The sequence below is a fragment of the Geotrypetes seraphini genome, chromosome 8 (assembly GCF_902459505.1).
Source record: "Geotrypetes seraphini chromosome 8, aGeoSer1.1, whole genome shotgun sequence".
In the NCBI taxonomy this organism is placed as follows: domain Eukaryota; kingdom Metazoa; phylum Chordata; class Amphibia; order Gymnophiona; family Dermophiidae; genus Geotrypetes; species Geotrypetes seraphini.
In genome coordinates this window covers 72,189,065-72,209,375 of record NC_047091.1, presented here as the reverse complement: position 1 = coordinate 72,209,375, position 20,311 = coordinate 72,189,065, and the positions used below count along the sequence as shown (strand labels likewise).

The window sequence follows — 20,311 nt, the reverse complement described above, 5'->3', positions numbered from 1 at the left end:
CCGAAGGCTCACAATCTAACTAAAGTACCTGGAGGGTAATAGAGAAGTGAAAAGTAGAGTTAGAGGAAAAATAAAAATAAAATAAACATTTTAACAAGACAGCATTGATCTAAATACTTTGGAAGGTAGAAGAGAGGAGAGAAAGGAATAGAAGCAGAAGGGGGAACCGTTGAACAGTAGAATTCTGGAGAAATTTAAATGATAGAAATAGAACAAAACAATAGATAAGATTAAAGATAAATCATAAGCTGGAAAGAAAAATAAAATAAAACTTTGTTTTCAATCCACGGTTTCAGCGTCAGTGATGAAGTGGAGCAAGTAAGTTTAGGAGGAGCGATTGACATTTCCAGAAAACATGCCAAACATGCTACGCTCACTTTACTCCCCCCCTCCTCAAATTACTCCACTGGCTCCCCATCTGCCTTCGCATACAGTTCAAACTCCTATTACTAGTCTACAAATGTGTTCATGCCGCAGCCCCTCGGTATCTCTCCTCTCTTATCTCGCCTCCCCGAGAGCTCCATTCCTCAGATAAGCTGCTTTTCTCCGTACCCTTTTCCTCCACTGCCTATTCCAGACTTCGTTCCTTTCATCTAGCTGCCTCCTATGCCTGGAATAAATTACCTGAGATTGTCCGTCACGCCCCTTCCCTTGTTTAAAAGCAGACTGAAAAATCCCCTTTATGATTTAGCTTTCAGTCCATAACCCTACTCCCCTCTGCCCACTGCTCACCACCCTAGCCAGCTGATTAACCGTCCCCCCTAACTGTAACCCCACCCTGGCATCCTGTTTGTCTGTTTAGATTGTAAGCTCTTTCGAGCAGGGACTGTCTCCTTCGTGACTCTATACAGCGCTGCGTACATCTGGTAGTGCTCTAGAAATAATTAAAGTGGTAGTAGTAAATTGGGCATTTAGGAGGTATATGTCTAATGCCAGGAATGTTTGAAACAGAGGGAGAGAGTGTGGCGCAGTGGTTAAAGCTATAGCCTCAGCACCCTGGGGTTGTGGGTTCAAACCTATGCTGCTCCTTGTGACCCTGGGAAAGTCACTTAATCCCCTCCATTGCCCCAGGTACATTAGATGAATTGTGAGCCTGCCGGGACAGATAGGGAAAAATGCTTAAGTACCTGAATAAACTCATGTAAACCGTTCTGAGCTCTCCTGGTATAGAAAATTGAATAAAATAAATAAAAACATTTATACATGTGGTGCCACTTTAAACGCATAAGTGCCTTTTGAAAATTGACCTCATTGAGTTTGCATTCTGTGTGGAAAGGTTTTGCATCTTCCCTTCTTTACCCTTTTTCAGTAGCCTCTTCAATCTAACCCCAGCCTTCCTTTCCACTTGACTCCTTTTGAATTCCCCTCCCCACAGTGTGAAGGTTGGACACAATCAGCTCTCCAAATTTCTCCTTCTGACTTGGAATAGGGGAGGAGGCAAAGACCCTCCCACAGGACTAACAATCTCCAGAAATGTCTCCTGGCTGGTTAAATCACTTGGGTGAATCTATCCGCTGATACTGAGCGGCACTTAACTGGTTAGAGCCGCTGAATATCACCACAGTCTGTTAAAATGAAAGCCAGCTATTTTGCAGGCAGTCCAAGGGTGGAGGTGGCACTTATGCTGTTAAGTGCTGATATTTGGCACTTAAGTGCCTAAGTTAAGTGGCTATAGTGGACTGCATAAAAATCAGTCCTATCTTTATGCAGTGTTGCTTAGGCAGTTAAGTGTTGAATATCGCACTTGTCTGCATAAGAGATAGCCGGTAGCACAAATGGCAGGTATTTAGTGCCAGTGCCAAGAATAGCGCCACTGGCAGTTTAAAAAAAAAAAAATGCTCACTGCCACTGTCCGATTATCTACCCCTTAATGGGAAAATATCAGCAGAAGGGAAAAGTCCTGTGCCTGTCCCGAAGGGGGCTGTATGGGTGGTGGAAGATGTCTGATTCTCTGTGTGGGTGCTGTGGGCACTGTTCCTTCTAAGCTGAGCAGGAGTCCTCCAATTATATTGCGGTAGGAGGTAGTGCTTCAGTATCGTGTTGCCAGTCGCTAGGGACTGGCGTATGAAAGCAGCTCCTGATTGGTGCAACCATGACTTTAGTACCAGGAAGAGGCGGTCGGAAAATGTGACCGGCTTCGTAAATACAATTTAAGCATCCGCCGGTGCCCCAGCTGCCCTCTCATGCCTTTGATCAGCTGAAAAACCGTATTCGCAGTTTTTCAAAATTCACGAGTGTTTCTGGAACGGAACCCCCGAGAATTTTGGGGGAATACTGTGTATATATATATGCGCATATGTGTATAAGTGCCAAAAATCTGCCCACGGGCTATTCTATAAATAAATGCATATCCTAAATGTACCCATGGGCAGAGCATGGGTAGTACTCACATTTACACTTGTACCCATAGAATACTATCTGCCTATTATTCAGACCACAAGAGACAGCCAGCTGTCTTCTGTAGTCTGCGGCAAAACTGGAAATTCAATGCCGGCACCATATCTGGTGACTGGCATTGAAATTCTGAGATTGTTTTGGCCGGCTGAAACATAGCTGGCTAAGATGACATTCATGGCTGGCTGGCTAAGGCCTATCAGCCAAAGATAGACCTGTTTTTTAGGTAGGTCTCTCTGGCCACTGAGCACAGCCTGTGAGCCACTGAATATTGGCAACGACTGGCTATGTCACCTGAGCCGGTCACTGGGCTACCTGCCGAACGGGATAGTCAATGGGAGATAGCTGGGGATCTTCTGCTGAATATTGGCTGATAGTTGACTATGTGTCTTTTAGCCATCCAGGAGCTGTTCCCAGCCAGCTAAATAGCTCTGAATAACGGGCCCTATAAGTATACATGTATATCTAGCATTTAGGCTTGTGCACTTATAACAGTTCTGTGGCTGGCATAAGTGTTCACACCTAAGTTATAGGTGTGTATCTAACTTGTTATGGTAGTATTCTATAAAGGAGAGCACCATCATGCTTTCCTTTATAGAATGGGTACCACATAGGTGCCCTTTAGGTCTCTAAATACAGTCTAGGTGCGGTCATAGAAATTTTCCCTAAGTACTATATATTGTTCATTATTTTTCTTTCCTCTAGGGGAGCTGTACATTGGAGGACTCAGTAAAAACATGTTCAGCACCCTGCCCAAACTGGTGGCCTCACGGGACGGCTTTCAGGGATGCCTGGCCTCAGTGGACCTCAATGGCCGGTTGCCAGACCTCATTGCAGATGCCACGCACCGCGTTGGACAGGTCGAGAGGGGGTGCGATGGTAAGCAGCATTAGCAAAAGCCAAACTCTCTCAACAGGAGGTGATCTAGAAAATGGTCCGAGAGCACTGTGGGGGAGCTCACAGCTTCTGCAGTCCCTGTTTCTCCCAGCAGGAGGTAATCTCTAAACAACAGTTCACAAAGTGCTGTATAAAGAATACTTTTTTTTCTCCTTTATATCATCCTCATGTTCCTTTCTGTGGTTGAGTTATTGCCAATGGTATATTCTAAACCACTGAAATTTACTCTTCTGCTTTGATTCTGGATTAAAGCTCCCAAATCCTCCTTTTCTGTTTGATTAACAAAGCCAACATGGAGATGATATTACATTACATTACATTACTGGCTTATATTCCGCCTGTACCTTTCAGTTCTAAGCGGATTACATCAGAACGATAACTGGACATTTCCAGGAAGAGAAATACAAATTACAATTAAGGCGTAAGGTCTAAAGCAATTTTGATGAGTGGGTTCTAAGAGGGGGAGAGAGGGGGAAAGGAAGGGATTAGGACATTTGGGTGAATTTCTTGAATAGTAGGGTCTTGATTTCTTTGCGGAAAGCCTTGAGGTCAGTTGATGCTGTCAGTAGGTTGGTGATGGAGGGGTCCAATTTAGCTGCATGTGTTGCAAGTAAGTTGTCATACATCTTTTTGCGTTTAGTTCCTTTAAATGGGGGGAAGGAGAAAGGGGATTGGGTTCTCCTCTGTCTGGTTGAGAGGTTCCTGTTTAGACGGTTGTTTAGGTGGGTGGGTGCCATTCCGTTTAAGGTTTTGAATAACATACAGTATAGTTTGAATTGGATGCGGACTTGTATTGGAAGCCAGTGTGAGTCTAGAAAGGCGTTGGTGATGTGGTCAAATTTTCCAAGGGAATAGATCATTCTGAGGGCAGTGTTCTGCACAGTCTGTAGTTGTTTTATTAGGTAGGTAGGACAAGAAAGGTAGAGGATATCGCAGTAATCCAATAGACTTAGGACTAGGTATTGAACTATGATATGAACTCAGCTGCCAAGGAACAAAAGGAAAGAGAATCAGTAGCAGACAGGGAGATGAGGGTATAAGAAGAATAAGGAGAAAAATGAGGGTGAAGGGCGGATGAGGTTTAAAGACGAAAGGGGATGAGAGTGAAGGAGAATGGAAACAAGGGATGGATGGCAGGACAGTGAAAAGGAAAAAGTGATAGATAGAAAGGGAGATGGAAGGTAAGAAAAGATGGGGGAAAGGGAGCTAGATGAAGTGGAGGAAAGCTCAGAGTTTAAGAGAGAAATGAAGGAAGGAGAGAGACGAGTAAAGCAGTATGCATACATTGTCATATCAATAAAGCAAGAAAGAAATGGAGGAAGGGGGAGAGAGGGCAGGTGAGAAATAAGAGGCAGTATAAAATCTCCTCATGGGCCTCTTTTCTTTCTCTGAAAACAAGCAAGTTCTTACCTCACATGTGATGTGAGCACCAATGACACCATATGGAACAAAGTGCCAGAGCTTTTAAAAAAGACTAGGGGATCAGTTTTCAGAGGACTTATGTAACTACATCCTAATATTAAAAACATACAGAGCACCTCAATATAGGTGCCCATATTCAGCCTATCTAAGGCACCTTAATTTCAAACTGAATTTAGATACTGTGGTAAGCAAATTAATGGAAACACATTTAAAACAGAGAATGGTCAAGTTTCTGGAATCCTGTGGATTACAGGACCGGAGGCAACATGGATTCACTAGAGGTAGGTCTTGTCAGACAAATCTGATCAATTTCTTTGACTGGGTGACCAGAGAATTGGATAGAGGATGTGAGCTAGATGTGGTGTATTTAGATTTTGGCAAAGCCTTTGACAGTGTTCAACAAAGACGTCTAATAAATAAACTGAGTGCCCTCGGGATGGGTCCCAAAGTGACGGGCTGGGTCAAGAACTGGTTGAGTGGAAGGCGACAGACGGTAGTGATCAATGGAGATCGCTCTGAGGAAAGGGATGTTACCAGTGGTGTGCCTCAAGGTTCTGTTCTTGGGCCTGTTCTTTTTTAACATTTTTATAAACGATATTGCTGAAGGGTTGTCGGGTAAGATTTGCCTCTTTGCGGATGATACCAAAATCTGCAATAGAGTAGACACGCCGGATGGTGTGAACAACATGAAGAAAGACCTGGCGAAGCATGCAGAATGGTCTGAAATTTGGCAGCTAAAATTTAATGCTAAGAAATGCAAGGTCATGCATTTGGGATGCAAAAACCCGAGGGAACGGTACAGATTAGAGAGTGAAGAGCTTATGTGCACGACAGAAGAGCGGGATTTGGGTGTGATTGTATATGATGATCTTAAGGTGGCCAAATAGTTTGAAAAGGTGATGGCAAAAGCTAGAAGGATACTAAGGTGCATAGGGAAAGGTATGGCCAATAGGAAAAAGGAGGTATTGAAGTCCTTCTATTTAGAATATTGTGTACAATTCTGGAGGCCGCACCTTGAAAAAGATATAAAAAGGATGGAGTCGGTCCAGAGGAAGGCTACTAAAATGGTATGTGGTCTTCATCATAAAGCATATGGGGACAGACTTAAAGATATCAATCTGTATACTTCGGAGGAAAGGCGGGAGAGGGGAGATATAATAGAGACGTTTAAACACCTACGTAATGTAAATGCCCATGAGTCGATTCTCTTTAATTTGAAAGGAAACTGCAATAAGAGGGCATAGGATGAAGTTAAGAGGTGATAGGAGGCTCTGGAGTAATCTGAGAAAAAAGGCTCCGGAGTAATCTGAGGAAATACTTTTTTACGGAAAGGGTGGTAGATGCATGGAACAGTCTCCCAGAAGAGGTGGTGGAGACAGAGACTGTGTCTGAGTTCAAAAGGGCCTGGGATAGGCACGTGGGATCTCTCGGAGAGAGAAAGGGATCATGGTTACTGCAGATAGGCAGACCGATAAAGGCCAAATGGCCCATCTAGCCATCATGTTTCTGTGTTTCTATGTTAAATTCATGGTTGTTTAAACTAATTCACATGTGGTTAGGGCAGCTATTTGATCACTTAACTTCATTCCTGGCTGGTTAAATATCGCTGAAAATCAGGGTGTGAAATCTTTAAGTCTGTCCCCATATGCTTTTTAACTAAGACCAATAACCATTTTAGTATCCACCCCCTGGACTGACTCCATTCTGTTTATATCTTTTTGACGGTGCAGTCTCCAGAATTGCACTTAGTACTTTAAATGAGGTTTTTCAACAGAGACTTACACAGAGTCTGTCACCTCCTTTTTCCTGCTGTTCATTCCTCTCCCTGTACACCAAAGCATCCTTATGCCTTTGCTATCGCCTTTTCTGTTTGACCACCTTCAGATATGATCACCCCCTGGTCCTGCTCTTCTTTTGTGTATAGATATACTTCACCCTCAATACAATATCTTTCACTTTAATAAGAACATAAGAATTGAAAACTAGGACAGACCAAATGTCCATCAAGACCGGCATAGGCATCGTAACAGGGGAAGCCACAGGGTCCATGGTCTCCCCAAAAATTGGCGGTCGACTGTTGGTGCCCATCCTCCCACCTGTTTCCTGTTGTTGTACTTTATATATTCAGGGCAGCCACCGCACAGCATCAATGGGCAGGCCTACCCCGGAACCCTTCTTTCTACTTTCGGGGGCAGGCCTGCTCATTGATGCTGTGCGATGGATGCCCCAAAGGTTTAAAGTACAACACTGGGAGGAGGGAGGAGGTAGAGTCGGGAGCTGGTGACGGACCATGACGTAGGATTCTGCTGGTGCTAGGGTGGAGCTCCTAGGTCCCCTCCAAACCAAGCAGCATTTCACTGCCTATGAAGACCAGTATCCTGTTTTCAACAGTGGCCAACCCAAGTCCCAAGTACCTAGCTAGATCCCAAATAGTAAAACAGATTTTATGTTGCTTATCCTAGGAATAAGCAGTGGATTTCCCCAAGCCATCTCAATAATGGCCTATGGACTTCTCTTTTAGGAAAGTAACCAAACCTTTTTTAAACCCTGCTAAGCTAACTGATTTCACCACATTCTCCACCTATGAGTTCCAGAATTTAATTACACATTGTGTGAAGAAATATTTTCTATGGTATGTTTTAAATCTACTACTTAGTAGCTTCATCGTATGTCCCCTAGTCCTAGTATTTTTGGAAAGAGTAAACAAGTGATTCACATCTACTCTTTTGGTTTGTGCAACCCAAATTCCCCTGCATTTTTTAGCATTCAATCTTAGCTGCCAAATTTAAAACCATTCTACAAAGTTTGCTAGAACCCACTGCATGTTATCCAACATTTTTCCTAAGGTTTCAAGTACATGATGCTGAAGGTATATTGGATTATAAAGGGGTTTTTGATGTAAGTAGAACCATGGATGTCGGAAAGTCTTTACAACTTTTTGGTTGATATTTAGGTTATTGTGGTCGGCAATTTTAAAGCACTGACCACTGCAAGCTGAATTAGACCTGGGTATTCAGTGCTGGACCCAATCAGGGTATGTCACTGAATAACCAGGCTTTCAATGGCTGCAAAGATTTATCTGGGTCCAGCCAATATTCAATGCTGGTATCCAAATAACTAACTTTTTATGAGGCCCTATTTGCCTGGTTAGTTATCTAGGCACTGGCATTCAGTAGCAGAGACACAAGAGGCATCTGGGGCCTGGGTCCCCCTCCTTCTTTGGGTTCAGGCCCCTTTAAAATTGTTGGACCGAATGCAAGCCCTTCCAGCTAAATAAGTTCTCTGTCGGAGCTAGAGACATACTGCTGAGGCAATGAGGAAGCCGGCAGAGTGCTTCAGCTGCCAGTTCCAGCACTTCTATGCAAGCTTAGTTTATGCACTGAACTGAGCATTGGAAGCTGACACACTCTGCCAGCTTCTTCGTTGCTTCAGCAGCATGGGTTTGTCTTTGGCAGAGAATCTCTTCTGCTGGCAGTGCTTGAGTATCCCCGCCAGCAAAGGTATGATTCAGGGGTTGGGAGAGAGGAAAACTGACAGGAAATACTTGGTACCTCATGAATATGTGGACTGAATTAAAGTCACTTCCATATTTCTAATCTATAGAGAGATCTTAACAAGCACTCAACTTATCATTACTCAATACTCACTCTAGTGCGATGTGTCTAGTAGTCTTGAACGCTAGGGTTATATAGCTGAACCCACAAGTTGCTTGCAGAATGCAGTCAATCATCTTTGAACTCTGCCTCCTTCCCAGGAAGCTGCTCTTGTCCCCTCAGTTTTTTTCTATAATCAAGTTGCTCAGAAATGTTTCTGCTCTTCTTAGTGTTCAGTTGGAAGTTTGGTGCCCAGAGGTTCCCACTTGCTAGGACCTCTGCATGGGAGAAGACGCAGATTCACGCTGCGGAAGTCTACCGCTAGCAGGATCAGCCCTTGGGGGACACCTAGCTAGCCTGCCTGCTTTTGTATTTTTTGGAGCACAGGGGCTATCCCTTGCATAGCTGCTCGCATCCCTGATTTATTAGGAGCTTGAACGTAGGCTGTTTGGCACTGTCCCAGCTTGGCTCAGCTTAATAGTGGGCCAGCTGTGTGGTTTTCAAGGGGTCGCGGCTCAGTCCAACATCAGTCTGAATGGCAGCCCAAAGACCAAGCTTGTACTGCGAACCTGTGAAACAGAGTTTTTCTCCATTTGTCCCAACTGCTCTCATAAGCTGAAGCACCAGGCTCATGGCATAGTGAGTAAGGCTATTATAGCCTACTAATGTGTAAGCCCGTTACATTAACGGGTGCTAGAGTAGATGTCTGTCTGTCTGTTTTTTTTCCTTTGTCTCTCTCTCCTTGGACGCTGCCTATCTGTCTGCCATTTTTTTCTGTCTGTGTCTCTCCCTATATCCTTAGTGCCCTCAGTGCCTCCTTCCTATGTCCTTAGTGCCCCTTCCTATGTCCTTAGTGCCCTCAGTGCCTCCTATGTCCTTAGTGCCCTCAGTGCACCTTTCTATGTCCCTAGTTCCTCCTTTCCATGTCCTTAGTACCCCTTCCTACGCCCTTAGTGCCCCCAGTGCCTCCTTCCTATGTCCTTAGTGCCCCCAGTGCCTCCTTCCTGTGTCCTTAGTGCCCCCAGTGCCTCTCTCCTGCTTAGTGCCCCGGGTGTCTCCTTCCTATGTCCCCATCACTATCTTCCAGACTTTATCCCATCCTCACCCCCCGATGCCAGCCTGCCTGCCTCCATTACATCCCCCTGAGCAGCTTGTTTCCATTTAACCCCCATCCCCCCCGCGTGACCCTACCCATCACACCCGAAACCCCCGTTGACCCTCCCAGCCGACCCTCCCACCGCTAGATGGCCGACAAACCTCCCAGCTCCAGCAGCGTCTGAGGCACAGTAAACACGCTGCTTCATGTCCTTCTACTGCCCTAATTTCCTCTGCTTCGTCTCTGATGATGTCATCAGGGACGCAGCTGAGGAAATCAGGCCAGTAGAAGGACGCAAAGCAGCGTGTTTACTATGCCTCAGATGCTGCTGGAGCCGGGAGGTTTGTGTTCATCTCGCGGTGGGAGGTTCGGCTGGGAGGGTCAATGGGGGTTTCGGGTGTGCTGGGTACGGTCGGCGCCGGGGGGAGGGGGGAGTCACAGCGTGTTACCTGCCGCCGGTCGTTAGAATAGAACCCTAAGTGTGCATGCATACTCTTACCTGCCACGGACATACAGATCAGGGATCAGGGAACACGCAGGTAAGAGTGCGCATGCGCGCTTAGCGTTTTATTATAGTAGATGGGGAAATTAGGGATGTCTCCAAAATTGAAATTTAAAGGTTTTTGCAGCCAGAGTCAAGGTCTCCCACTTCTAAAAACCCCTTTCCTTGCATTTTTTGTACTTTAGGTGTCCCCATGGGCTGTTTTTGGTGTGATTTTACTGGCTGCAGCCATCTTCAATTTTAAAATCAATAGGGTCCCTTCAAGCCTTACTACCCCTGTTTCATGCCAGATTTGTGCTAGATGGCTGGCTGAGGAGCATCCATGTCCTATGTGTGGCAGAGCGTGCAGGGGAGGGGTAGAAGCCTTGGGCTGAGCCTCCTCTAAGTCCTCCAGGGCTGGGGATCTGCAGGGGACATGATCCCAAGGGAAAAGACCCCTTTTAGAACCCTCTGAATATGCATTTGCTAAGCGTAGATGTGTGTTTGCTACAGATCCCAGGAGGACCTGCAGGGATTCCTTGCCAGGATCCTTGAGAACCCCAGTACAAGACTTCACCTAGGATTATGTGAGTCTCATGTGGAATGTCTATTGAACTGCTGAGGGTCCTCAGTGTTTGTGTTAAGCATGACGGAGGCAGAAGCACAGGGGATCTCCTCTCAGAATGCATCGTTACCAGATGAGGACACAGATCTGGACCAGGATGTCCAGTCTTACTTAGACTGAGAGGATGGAAAGTCCAATTCCATGCCATTATTGTCCCAGGATGCAGTTTCTATGGCAGAGTCCAGTTCCCTGCATGAGAACAGTGGTCAAGAAGCAGTAGTGGCCCTGGACTGGGGAAACCCAACAGTGTTCCCACAGCGCACCGGCTGTTCAAAGCCTCTACACTCTCGGGCATTATTTCAACCTCACTATGAGAATTGAAGCTGGAAGTTCCTCCAGCCCCCTCGTCACAGTGCTCAATTATGAGTAGTTCAATTACTCTCACTGTGTTCTTTTACTCACATCTGTACATCACAAAGCTGGACAAGGACCACTGGGAGTCACCAGAAAGGGCCTGTGAGTGGCTAAGACTATGACTAAGTTTTAACCTTTGGCTCTGGATTTCCAGCAGCTGTTTGTTCAGCTGAAGGTGGATTCACTGGTAGCACAGGTCACCAAACAAAACTCCTTGCCCAGTGAAGGAGGTTTTATGTTAAAGGATACTCAGGACCATAAAGTGGACATGGTCCTCAAGAAACAATTTGAAGCTTTGACCCTAGGGATTAAGGTGGCAGTCACAACTTCCTATGTGGAACATGCTCACCACACCTGATTGTCTCGAGTCTCGGCCTCGTAGAAAGACGAAGACCTCCAAATGCTCCTATCTGGATGAATTAAATAGTGGATGCTCTTTATTACATCATCAGAGTTATAAGCAAGGTGTCAGACTATGCTATCTCTACCTGGCAGATGCTTTGAATCTGGCAGTGGGCAGGAGATTCAGCCTCTAAAGCCACACTGAGAAGGCTTCCCTTTCAGGGGTAGATGCAAGGGTCTGGATGACCCAAAGGCCAGTGTTATGAACCATTGCCCTAAGACCTTGCTGGACAGCAGACCCCGGGAGGCACAGGATCTGGGACGTGGAAGTTTTTGAGACTTGAAGATTCCGTCCTTATGCAGGAGGCCAAGTGATGTCTTTTCAGAGGTCATGGCAGAGGTTCAGTGGGGGCAGGACACAGCAAGCCTCTGACTCTCACCCCTCTCCAGCCTCCAAGAAAGCACAATGATACCAGGACAGGGTCCAAGCCTCCCAAGATAAGGGTCAGGCTGTCGGCCTAATGGTCGGTCTGGGCTCAGATTGGTGCAGACGAGGGAGGTGATTAAATTTGCAGACAATACAAAGCTATTCAGAGTGGTGAAGATGCAGGAGGATTGCGAAGACCTGCAACATGACATAATCAGGCTCGAGGAATGGGCATCGACATGGCAGATGAGGTTCCATGTGGATAAATGCAAAGTGATGCATGTCGGTAACAAAAATCTCATGTATGAATGCAGGATGTCCGGGGCGGTACTTGGAGAGACCTCCCAGGAAAGGGAATTTTGGAGTTCTGATCGATAAGTCGATGAAGCCGTCCACGCAATGTGCGGCGGCGGCAAAAAGGGCGAACAGAATGCTAGGAATGATAAAGAAGGGGATCATGAACAGATCGGAGAAGGTTATCATGCCGCTGTACCGGGCCATGGTGCACCCTCACTTGGAGTACTGCATGCAGCACTGGTCGTCGTACATGAAGAAAGACATGGTACTACTCAAAAGGGTCCAGAGAAGAGCAGGGGTTGGAGGAGCTGCCATACAGTGAAAGATTATAGAAACTGGGCCTCTTCTCCCTCGAACAGAGGAGATTGAGAGGGGAAATGATTGAAACATTCAAAGTACTAAAGGGGATAGACTTAGTAGATAAGGACAGGTTGTTCACCCTCTCCAAGGTAGGGAGAACAAGAGGGCACTCTCTAAAGCTGAAAGGGGATAGATTCCGTATGAACGTAAGGAGGTTCTTCTTTACCCAGAGAGTGGCAGAAAACTGGAACTCTCTTCCGGAGTCTGTCATAGGGGAAAACACCCTCCAGGGATTCAAGACAAAGTTAGACAAGTTCCTGGTGAACAAGAGCATACGCTGGTAGGGCTAGTCTCAGTTAGGGCACGGGTCTTTGACCAGAGGGCCGCCGCGTGAGCGGACTGCTGGGCATGATGGACCACTGGTCTGACCCAGCAGCGGCAATTCTTATGTTCTTATGTTCAGACTGTTGGGACCTAGAAGTTGTTTGAGAAGGTTACAAATTCGAGTTCTGTGCCTCTCTTCCAGACCTTTTTGTAGATTCATGAATGGCTGGAGAAAGCCCTAAAAGTCCAGGCAACAGTGCAAAGGCTACCAGATCTTTGTGCCATAGAGCCAGTCCTGGTTGAAGAATCGGGTTTGGGCAGATACTCCATATACTTCATCATTCCAAAAATAGGCTCAGATGAGTGGAGGCCAATACTGGACCTCAAGTTTGTCAATGCTGCATTGAAAGTGCCACACTTCTGCATAAAGACAGTTTGGTCAGTCACAGCGGCAGTGGCACCGGTGGAATTTTTTGCCTCCCTTAATTTGATAGAAGCCTATTTCCACATTCCCATTTTTCCGGCCCACAGGAGGTACTTGTGGTTTATTGTGCTGGAGCAGTATTTCCAGTTCTGTGCTCCCCTTCGACCTAGCAACAGCACTTCAAACCTTTAACAAGGTCATGGTGGAGGTAGCAGTGCACTTCTATCTAGGTGCACCCATATTTGGATGATGCTGTGAATGGGCAGGCTGGATTGGCCATTTGCCTTTTATCTGCCATCATATTTCTATGTTTCTATGATTGGTTAACTCAGAGCCCTGTCCAGGGAAGAAGGAGAACAGGTTGTCTTGAGAGTGGTTCAATTCCTCCGGAACCTCGGATGGATAGACAACTTCAAGAAGAGTCAACTAGAGCCGACTCAGTGCCTGGAGTACCTGGGAGTTTTGTTTGACATGGCCTTGAGCCAGGTTTTTCTTCCAGAACCATGCAGACTAAGTTCCAGAAGCAGATTATGAACCTGTTACAGAGTCGGACTCCCATGTTGTGGCATTATCTGCAGATTCTGGGGTCAATTGAGGCAGCCACAGAGGTGGTCCCTAGAGCGAGAGCACACATGAGACTTTTCCAAGACGCTCTCCTCTCTTGCTGGTCTCCTCAGATAGATTTGCTTCAGTAGCCGCTTCTGTGGTTTCTGGAAGCAAAGAACAGCCTATGGTGGTTGCTGCAGACAGCTTATTTCTTGAGGGGCATCCCTCTCCATATCTCCTCCTGGGAGATACTAATGACCGATGCCAGCCTTTACAATTGGGGATGTCATTGCAATGGACACCCAATTCATGGTTGAAGATCACTAACTCAGCAAAAGTGATCCATGAATCGCCTAGAACTTGGAGCCATTCTGTGCTTCAGGCACCGGAGAAGGCTCTGGAAGGCAAGGCAGTCAGGGTCTCCTCAGACAATGTGACAGCGATGGCCTATGTCAACAAGCAAGGAGGCACCAGGAGCACCCCATTATGCCTAGAAGCTCAACTACTTTTTCAGTGGGCAGAAGCTCATTTGCTGGCTCTCTCAGCCATGCATGTAACGGGAGTGGAAAAAGTGCAGGCTGGCTTTCTTAGTCAGCCGATTCTCAACCCGGGGGAATGGTCTCTGTCCCCCCAGGTGTTCAACTCCATTATTCGATGGTGGGGGCACCTACAGATGGATCTGATGGTCTCAGCATTAAACACAAAAGTGGCTTGCTTTTACAACTGAAGATATAAGACCAGAAGCACGAGGTTGGATGCGTTAGTCCAACTGTGGCTGGAGAAGAGGTTTTTCTACCTGTTTCCCCTGTGGCCCATGCTAGTTTGAGTCATTCTCAGGATTGTGAGTCATCCGGGGATGGTAGCCCTAGTGGCATCCAATTGGCCCCACAGACCAGCGTATGCGGACCTATTTCACCTCCAGAGATAAGAACCTAATCATTCCTTATTTTCTACATGGCTTTTTTTCCAAATAGTAATAAAGGCCATTCAAACCTCCTACAGCTCTTTCACAGCAGTGCCAAGTGTTGTTTTTCAGTGAGTGTCTCATGTGACCTATTTTTCCATGTTTTCACCTTCTATCTTTTCTCTCATTTCACTTTGGTATTCATTCCTCTTGTTCCTTCCCTTTTGTGTAACTTTTTTTTTTATGTATACGTTTTTACAATTGTGCCAATGTTTCTATGAATTCCCCTACTCTCTTATTTGAGACTTTTTAAAAAATCTTGAACATGACCTTGTTACGGTCCACCAATATCACCTCAGTTTTAGAAATATTCAGGGAGGAAGTTATCAACATGGGCTACCTACTGTTAACTCCAGTTATTAATAACCACTTTAGGTCTCCTTGCATAAAATGGAACATGTGCTAAAAATTCTCAGGAAAGTGTTAAAGTAACACATCTTAACAGTAGCCCACATTGATAACTACGGTATACCCTTAAATACTAATCTATTCTATTTCAACCAGAAAGCAGCACTGGAAGATATACTGTGTATTGTAGATATTCTAAAGATGTTAAAAGAGAAAAGAAATTGAATGTCATCTGCATATATTCCATACAAAACATTCAAGGTCTTCATCTTCCAACACAAAGAAATGTAGTAGATATTAAACAAAACAGCTAATAGAGATCTTTGTGGCACATGTGTATCTTTTGGTAGTGAAACTACAATTACACTTCATTCTTCTTGCTTCCTATTACACAAAAATGATCTAAACCAGTGAAAACTCATTTCCATTATCCTAAAGGTTTGTAGCCTACTCAGAAGAATTGAATGGTCAGTTGTATCAAATGCAGTTGAAATGTCTATGAAAACAAGAAAGAAGGGCCTACCCTGGTCAATCCCTTCTTACAATACATTCCTCCCTCCTTATTCGCGGTTTCGGCACCCGCGGTTTTTACTATTCGTGGTTTTTGGTGCCGGGACCCCCCCCTAGTGAATCGACCTTACCTGGTGGTCTAGCGATCTTCCTACACTCCTGCCCCGTGCAGAGCCATCATTGAAAATAGCTGCTGTGAGTTCCCGTAGTCTCGCGAGAATACAGCGGGAACTCACGGCAGCCATTTTCGATGACGGCTCTGCACGGGGCAGGAGTGTAGGAAGATCGCTCCTACCCCGCATCACCCCTAGATCACCAGGTAAGGTCCGGAACGCAGGAGGGAGGCGAGGGTGGATCAGAGTTGGCCCAAAAGTTATTTGTGAATTATCCATATTCGAGGGCCGGCTCTGCCCCTAACCCCTGCGAATACGGGATTTAGTATTATGTGCCTTATAGAAACCATATTGGAATGGATCTAATATGGTATCATGTCGTAGATAGCTATCCTTTTGAGTCAAAACAACCTTTTCAATTAACTTGGTCAAAACTGGTAGCGAAGAAAGGGGCTCCTTTTACGAAGGTGCGCTAGCGGTTTTATTGCACGCACCGGATTAGTGCGCGCTAGCCAAAAATCTACCGCCTTCTCAAAAGGAGGCAGTAGCGGCTAGCGCGCGCGGCAATTTAGTGTGCTGCTATTCCGCGTGTTAAAAGCCCCTAGCGCACCTTCGTAAAAGGAGCCCTTAGTCAAACCAGAAGTAATTACTCAAATAATATGCTGAAAACAAGTGGAGAACACTGATCTTGCAAGGATAAAGTTGACTTAAGAAACTTTAAAATTATGCATACCTCACACTTTCCCACCACATCAAAAGACTCCCTACAGAGAGACATGACCTAAAAAGAGACTCCCCATTTTGACAAAAACTTCCAGAGTACAACTGTGCCTCAAGGAATTGATAAGAATTCTTACCTTTTCTGTAAAGAATTCACCAAAGATAGTAGGGGTTAAAGCAGGGGTAGGGAACTCCGGTCCTCGAGAGCCGTATTCCAGTCGGGTTTTCAGGATTTCCCCAATGAATATGCATGAGATCTATTTGCATGCACTGCTTTCAATGCATATTCATTGGGGAAATCCTGAAAACCCGACTGGAATACGGCTCTCGAGGACCGGAGTTCTCTACCCTTGGGTTAAAGCATCTGGATAGTCCAAAGATTTATTAACCTATGTCAGGGGTAGGCAATTCCGGTCCTCGAGAGCCGGAACCAGGTCAGGTTTTCAGGATATCCACAATAAATATGCATGAGATAGATTTGCATCTCAAGGAGGCAGTGCATGCAAATCCATCTCAAACATATTCATTGTGGATATCCTGAAAACCAGACCTGGCTCTCGAGAACCGGAATTGCCTACCCCTGTCCTATGTTAACAAATGCACTGTGCTGAACGGCCACCTAAGTCAATTCAGTGAGAATCTTATTTTCTTCTGTTAAAAAGCATTTCATTCTTGGATAACTAAACTCTCATCTAAGCTGCCGAAACCCATCTATAAACCAAGTCTAGAATTGAAACAAAAGACCTCTTTTTTTTTTTTTTTGAAGCAATAATATCCAAAGTAGCTTGAAGTGAGGAATTCTAATACAACAATGCTGTATCAACATCAGCTAAGGAATATCATCCAACAGCGGAATTCATGTCGCACATAATAAATCTGTGTCAATATGTGATTGCCCTGGTCTCGGAGATTTATGATTTTTTAACTTAGCAATTGGTTTAGGAGGACACAGATCAAATGTAACACATAGGTGGTCTGACCACAGTATAAGGATGAGAATCAAATCTTGGACACAGAATCAGCTGGAACAAAGATCAAATCTAATATACTGTATATCCTGCTATGTGAGTTGTTGGCGACACAATCTGTGTGAAACCTAGAGCAGAGAGGGCATCGAATAAAATATAATTCTGCTCCGCTATGAGATGAAGAGGTAGGTTGAAATCACCAAGGATGGAAAATTTGGAAAAATGAAATGATAAAGTTATAACAAAAATTAAGGAACTACAGAATTGTCCTTCTGAAGCATGTTAGGAGGACAGTAGGCAGCACACAGAGAAAATAATTTCCTAAATGGAGTTATTTTTTTGTTTGTTTTATCTAAACTGGCTTAGTTTTGTTATTTATATTTTATTAGATTGTAAACCACTTTGTTCTGAAACAGAAAAGCAGTATATCAAATATACTACAACAGAAACATATGTCTACCGTGCCCACATAACTTTCAGCTGTTTTACAGCATCCTAAATGTTGAGCCGACTTTATTTAATAGAACACCCGTGTAACAAGTCAAATACGCACTTGTATTTTAAGCATGACCACTTATACCAGCCATAGAGCTGGGGTAAATGTTCATTCCTAGATTGTGAAAGAATGCACATAAGTCATAGTATTCCAGTAGTGTGGCCATGGGTGGCGGGTGCCCTCCCACTTTGGGCTCAGACCCCTTTAAATGACTGGTGGCGCTAAAGATGCTCGTGGGAAATGGAAGCAGAGAAAACTTTATTTAAAAATTGGGAGGCCCTATTTGGTGCAGTTACATCCTAGGGGGTGCAGTAATCTGGGAATTGTAGGTTATCTAGGGATCCTTGTTTCTTCGCTTGCCACCTGGGGAGGGGGGGTTGGGGTTGGGGTTCTGAATTTGGGGAAGGTGGGACCTGAGGGGTGGGAGATGGGGTTCGAAGGCATTTATTTGTTGCAATGTACTGTTTACTAGATGTTGTAATTCCACACTGTTGTGTATTGTAGAACTAGTATGGTGAAAGGGGAGGGGGTGGGGTGGGTTCCGCTTTTGAAAAACTTTTTTTTTTTTTTATAATTCTTTATTAATTTTCAAACATTTTGAATGACACAGGTTGCTTTGTTTTGCACTGTTTGTTGTGGATTTGTAAGTTGTCATCAATAAAAACCGTTTAAACAGAAATGGCTGGTGGGCATGCTGAAGCCCCACAAGCCAGTTCCCAAGCTGCTTCCTCCTCCTGGTGCCGATTTTTGAATGTAGAAGTCAGTGCTGTGCCTCCAGCCACTGCCAGGTCTTCTTCCACATGCTGGCTACTCCCCTGTAGTATTCTATAATTTTGCATATAATTGTGTGCTTCGCCTATGCTCCTTATAAACTCCGCCCATGCAAATGTCCTCATGTAAAGTCTAAGCACCATGAAACGTTGCTGCCTAATGACAGACGAGCAATTAGCTGGAAACTGCTTATTTACGACTGTATTTATTCACATATGTGCATAATTAGAATATTGGCTTTTTGGTGCATTCTTGCCACTTAAATCTAGTTGGCTCCTTATAGAATTATCCCCTGTCAGCACAGCTTTATTAAGTGCTTGCTCAGAGTTCTGCACCGATTATGAACAATCTGCCTGATATTCAAAGCGATTTAAATGGCCCAGAGGGACTCCTGGCTGTTTAAATTGCTTGTCCTTGGTTGACCGCGAATATTCAGCTGCACTTAATCAGTTAGTGATGCTAAATATTCATGGTTGACGCTTGAGCTGAAACCGGCTAACTTGTGGGCATTCTAGGGGTGGAGTTGGCACTGATGCAGTTAAATTCAGATATTCAGCCCTTAGCTGCATAAGATAACCACATAAATTGGGCCGCATGTAAAACAGGCGTATCTTATGCGTTTCATCGTACGGGCTTAAGGGCTGAACACTACAATTAACCGCATAAGTTTTAGCAGCGAACATACAATCAGATATGCAATGCCGGTGCCTGGACATGGCCTGGCACTGAATATCCAGGAATACAGCTGGCAGCAGACATAAAAACACTGACCACCAGCTGAATATCGGCTGAATATTTCATCAGATTAGTGACATATATGTCTGTATGTGTACACAAAACAAAAGACTCTGTGGAGAGTTGATATCTAAAGACATATAGGACCCAATCCGCTTGAAACGTGGAACCCAACAAGGTCTGTGTTTCGACAAAGATGTCTTCCTCAGGGGGGTCCCTGTTATCAATATACAAAAACTCGTGGATTACCTACTGATCCGTTTATTGCGTAAGGCTCCCAACACTGAGTGGCTTGAAAAATTCTACCTAAGCATTAAGCATTATTCTGTAAATATGTTTATTTTACAGAAGGGCATACACATAGGCAGAGTCTGAGCAAGACTCATACATATGCAGTATACATATTTCTGGCACTTAGGTGCACACATTTACACAGGCTGCATGGAAAGCATAAGTGCTGACATGTGCATATATTCACAATTATGATGGTACTCTATAGCGGAAAGTAGACCCCTATATTCCTTTATATTAGGTACCCAGTTATAGAACTATCTCCTATAGGTGGAAAATGACAGTCTGGAAATGACAGTTGTTAATGCACACACAATTACAGTCCTGCCTAACTTTTTTTTTTTTAACTATTGTCTTCTCAGGTCCCAGCACCACATGCACGGAGGACTCGTGTGCAAACCAGGGGGTTTGCCTCCAGCAGTGGGATGGCTACACATGTGACTGCTCTATGACCTCTTACAGTGGTCCTGTCTGCAATGATCGTAAGTTCCTGGCTAATCTGCATTTTGAAAGTGGGGTGGGGACATACGACTGTCTCATATTTGTGGTCTGTGTAGATATGGACATGACCTGTATACAAAGACTGTGACATGTTGTGGTATTAATGTGGAGGGGGAATGAATGTTTAGCTTAGTGAGATGTCAGGGAGCATGGTTACATTTTGGCCTGGATTCTATAAACGACACCTTAAGTTAGATACCAGTAAGTGCTCTACCGGCACCTAACTTAAGTTGAAAACACTGTTTAAAACTGACTGAAAGTGGTTCTTAAAAAATGTAGAAAAATGGTGCCAGAATCATACCTTGGAGTTGTTATATGATGCCTAACACCACTGTAGACTGTTTAATGACTAATGTCAGAAGTGACATTAGA

The 20,311-nt window shown here is 44.8% G+C and overlaps 1 protein-coding gene across 1 annotated transcript in view; it reads left to right on the top strand.

Annotated features, from left to right (window-relative positions):
* Positions 1–20,311, top strand: part of NRXN2 (neurexin 2) — a 1,565,743-nt gene that overhangs the window by 698,679 nt on the left and 846,753 nt on the right. The window contains exons 14-15 of the mRNA XM_033953607.1: positions 3,100–3,273; positions 19,801–19,920. Coding sequence (XP_033809498.1) covers positions 3,100–3,273; positions 19,801–19,920 — 294 coding nt within the window. The remainder of the gene's footprint in view (positions 1–3,099; positions 3,274–19,800; positions 19,921–20,311) is intronic.